Raw genomic sequence first — 4,373 nt, forward strand, 5'->3', positions numbered from 1 at the left:
CATATATATATAATGTATGTATGTATATATTCATATTCATATTCTGGTAAATACATGCATGCATTGAATATTGTATAAGTATAAGTATATATGTGTATATATATATACGTAAACATATATTCATTTATATATATATCTATGACTCCAGTCCCATGTCAATTTTTTGTTTATGCTTGCAGAGTAATCGACTGATAGGACTCTCCTTAATGGAGGAGCGGTCCATTGAGTCGACGGCTGTAGACATGAGCTACACGGACACCGCCACGCACGCACACACAGAGACCAGGGCCAGTTTGGATACAATCACAGTGAAGAGGTCGGAGATGGACACCAGCCAACCAGAAGGAAGTATACAACCAACATCACACACTCACATTCACGCTACAGTGATAGAGAAAGTAGAGCACGAGCACAAACCACAAGCGCACACAAGACGCGCAGAGGATGCACCTGAACAACCCACAGTCAAGCGCTCGCGTGTGCAGGCGAGTGATGAGCAAGCGGGAGCTGAAGAGAAGACTGTCATAGCTCTAGTGGGGAGTGCGAATAGTAGTACTATAACGGAGACTGAAACCAGAACACCCGCTGAGAGTACGAGTGAGGACAAAGGTACGCCTACGGGCGAACCAGACCTTCAGGCGTCGGGGCCAAGTACTGCAAGTGCACATACAACAGGTACAGACACGCTGAGCGAGACGGAGGTGAATTTGACACGTGACACTGACACGCCATCCTACACGGGTAACGTCGCACTGTCGGATGTAGGTACGAGCGAGCACGTGGGCGATAACGATGATGATGGCAGCGATATGGATGACATACCCGATATTGTAGACGAAGAACCGGATTCTGAATAGAAAGCTATTTTGCTTACAGAAGTGGATGAGGTTATGAATATACCTGTATGTGTACGGAGGGACCTGTTTGGGTATACATATACAATTATACTTCACTCAATAAAATTAGGACATGATTAAACGCTAAAGATTCAACGAGAGATTTCGCGGGTCCTATCAGTTTGAAAGTGTCTCGCCCGCTGATTTAGCTTTAAAACACTGAGGAAAACAACTCAGCTATGATTGTACATAGCCGTACAAATCTAATAGGACCTTAACACCCTCTAGATATTTTCTATCAGAATCGCCGACATTTACAGTACGCAAAAATTCGGAACTGCCGATTGCTTGTCCTCGTTATCCTCTCACTACTAAATTGGGCCGGAATTGGCAATTTCTTTCGCCTAACGCGCCCTTGTATCGTGTCACCGTCGGTTGTCTTGGCCACATTACTCACATTGATAGTCAAAAGCATAAGTCAGATACGCAGCAGAATTGCCATCGTTATTTATTCATTGTCGCCTAGTCTCAACTCGTTCGCCCTCAATCCACTGTTCAAATGTTCAAACCTCATCCCTTATACTCACCCCATCGACCGCACTCAAATCTACTTAAGTCCTTTTTGTTCACATTTTCTGATTTGAAGTCTGTATCGCATCCCATAATGGCGCTCTCCTTTAGCTTAGAGGCCATATTTTGAGAATGATCGAGTGCTGTCGTCACTAGTCCCGGTTGTATATACATATACACATACATATATATGTATATATATACTCCGGTACTTCCGGTGCCGCTGGCAAGGATTTTAATTACAAGGTACTGCCGATACTAAAGTGTAAATAAAAGTGGTATGTTCTACCAAATTAAGTAGTACCAGGATCTAATTTAGCATCAGAACAGGCTCATAGAGCGAGAAGTGCCATTCTTCAGCAACACATCGAACCAACTAAATATACTCACTTTTTTTCACCTTTTTTTTCGAGTGACCGTGGATGTACCCCCTCGCACAATATTATGTGAACCTCTAACTTGATTATTATATTTATTTTTATCTACGCATGCGCGCGTGCCATCAGCCGGATAGCCCTATTTCACAAATACCTCAAGTACACGAACTCACGGTTTGCTTCAAGAATTTGAGCATGTTCACCACACCACCCTGCGTCTCCACATCTGCACCCACCTGCGCGTAGGCACGTAGATTCTCTACAGTCGGGTTCCAGGGCAATTTGAGTCCCAAAGGCATACGGAAGGGAGCGCGGAAGACACTCTTGTGGACCTCGTCGTACAGCATTGAATTGTGCACCCATCCAACACCACTCTGCACATCCTCTGCTGTCGCTCCGGGTGCTCCACCCCACACCATGTTCGGAGTGATAAAGACGATTCCAGTCCAGGCATTCACCGCGACTGTACCGTAATTGAGATTCGCAATACCCTTCTCAAAGACTTGCTTATTATCCGCCTCAGACTTGGGGTCGATGACTATTGTCGCACCAAGCGTGCCATACAAGCGCTCGTTGCAGAATGCCACAGATTGGTTTAGGAAATCCTTCACACTGCCGTCGGTCTGGTCCATCTCCAGAACCGCCGCGAAAGGTGTCCATGATTCCCACACAAGGGCTTTTTCGTCCTGGGCAACCGCACTACTCTTGAGATTAGCTACTAGAGTGGTTTCTAGATGATCTGCACTTTTCTTGGTTTGACCTACTACCGCTGCTCGGTTACCGTAGTGGTCCACAATTTCTGCGTGACGCTTGTGCGAGTTGGGGTAGTATGGGTTGCGCGTAGGCGCACTCGCTAGAGCTTTCTTAAGGCCAGCAAGGAACTCCTCTTTCTGCGCCCACTTACTGTCCACCACAAATACCTTAGACGCCACACAGTTGAAGGAGTTGTTGTGCGCGACTGTTCCTGCCAGGTGCTGGACTTGATTGTCCATCTCAGCCTTGCTCCACTCCCCGGGAGTAACCAGGACGGGACTCACACAGCCCAATTCCGAACAGAATTCCTTATCGCACGATTTCTTGCCAGCCTGCTTATTTCTCTTGATGGTCTCTGCATCACCGGGACCCCACACAATCTGGTCGTGCGTCGCACCAGAGCCAGTCATGTGCATCTTATTCAAACTCGGGTGTGAAGTGAGGTACTTGCCCACGTCCACTCCACCCGTAATACTGCAAACCACGCCAGCTTCGATGAAAGGTGCATACACCATCTCAAAGAACTTGTGACCGTAGTCGTTCACGGGGTTCCATTTGAGGAGCACCACATCTTGCATGTTGAAAAGATAGTATAAAACATCACCGGTTTGGATCGCAGTTTGATTACCTGCACCAAGTACTAAGGCAACATCCCCAGAGTAGTCTCGATCGAGGGCTCTAGAACCTTGCTTGGGCTTCTGACCTGCTTTCAGGTCTACATGCTCTACCCAAAGCTCCCCAGATAGCACACCATACACCACCTTCTCAGTTATGTTGGACGGGAACACCTTGCACACGGTACTTTTACCGTCGATACTCTCGGTCATACCTCCATACGCGCCAGGCACTGAATATGGCTTCTTGCTAGCCTGTTGTTTGGCCAGAGGTTCAAAAGTGGCGATGTAGTAATTCAATGACTTGCCCTGTGCTTGAGCCATACCGAAAATCTCTTCGCCGAGTAGATGTTCGTAGTCATGGTGATCATCCACATAACCCTTGGCCTTCATAGCAGCTTTTGCCCACTCCAAACCATGTTCATGCAAAAGCTCTTTGCTCTTTTTCAGCATCTATACTTAGCGTTTGTTTGCGGTAGAGAATTTGGAATATGTGAGGTATAGCGGACGATATCTGCTATATCAATCATGATATTTGATAAACAACCGGCCTAAGCGACTCAAAAGTAGAACAGATAAACTTATCGCAATACAAGTGAAGCAAAACAGATAATACTCGCAAGCGACAGGTCCATCAGAATAAGGCCAGAGAAATAATACGATTAATGCATCTTATCGGATCTACAACAATAACACATGGGCAGACATGTACGTAAACAAGTTTCGACTTGAGGGTGCCACAATCCAATCCACCGTACCTGCACTTTGTCTGCAAACGATGTGTTGACCCATTTCTTCTTGTTCGCTTGCAATTTCTCAATTTGGGAATCGATAAGTGGGAAGCTCATGGAGGCGTTGTAGGATGCTCAGGATGCACATATATGTTGGCGGGGCAACTACGGTTTAACTATTTATATAAATATATTTTTATAAACATAATACAACTCTACAATTCTAAGCTCATAACGTTATGGGGCTACGGGATAGAAGTTGAACGTAAACGCATATTTATTCAATTTTAAAACGTTATAACGGATATGATGTGACCAGAAGGGCCTACCTAAGTTGTTTTTAGGACTGGTTCATATCGTGAACATTGTACACACATATATCTTTAGACCCTCACGTTGCACCTATGAACATACAAGGGACCGCAAATGAAATGAAAGTTGAACGTAAACGTATATTTATTCGATTTATAAAAGTTATAACGGAAAACGATA

General features: G+C 45.3%; 2 protein-coding genes across 2 annotated transcripts in view; one reads left to right on the plus strand and one right to left on the minus strand.

Moving 5' to 3' along the window:
- SARC_04467 (hypothetical protein) overlaps nucleotides 1–1,094 on the plus strand; it is a gene marked incomplete at its 5' end in the record, with an annotated part of 11,645 nt that extends 10,551 nt beyond the window's left edge. Inside the window, one exon of the mRNA XM_014301698.1 lies at nucleotides 180–1,094. Within this exon, the coding sequence (XP_014157173.1) occupies nucleotides 180–857 (678 nt within the window). The remainder of the gene's footprint in view (nucleotides 1–179) is intronic.
- A 766-nt stretch (nucleotides 1,095–1,860) lies between these two features.
- Nucleotides 1,861–4,022, minus strand: SARC_04468 (hypothetical protein). Its single transcript, XM_014301699.1, has 2 exons — nucleotides 3,909–4,022; nucleotides 1,861–3,603 (listed from the first exon to the last, which is right to left on the minus strand). The coding sequence occupies exons 1-2, from the start codon at nucleotides 3,996–3,998 to the stop codon at nucleotides 1,939–1,941; spliced, it is 1,755 nt and encodes a 584-aa protein (XP_014157174.1). The 5' UTR covers nucleotides 3,999–4,022; the 3' UTR covers nucleotides 1,861–1,938.
- Nucleotides 4,023–4,373: the final 351 nt, after the last annotated feature.

This window comes from Sphaeroforma arctica (assembly GCF_001186125.1).
Source record: "Sphaeroforma arctica JP610 unplaced genomic scaffold supercont1.252, whole genome shotgun sequence".
Lineage (NCBI taxonomy): Eukaryota > Ichthyosporea > Ichthyophonida > Sphaeroforma > Sphaeroforma arctica.

Coding starts and splice junctions, on each gene's coding strand:
- SARC_04468 (XM_014301699.1), bottom strand. CDS start 3,998: ATGAGCTTCCCACTTATCGATTCCCAAATTGAGAAATTGCAAGCGAAC. Junction 3,604..3,908: donor CGTTTGCAGACAAAGTGCAG/GTACGGTGGATT, acceptor CGCTAAGTATAG/ATGCTGAAAAAGAGCAAAGA.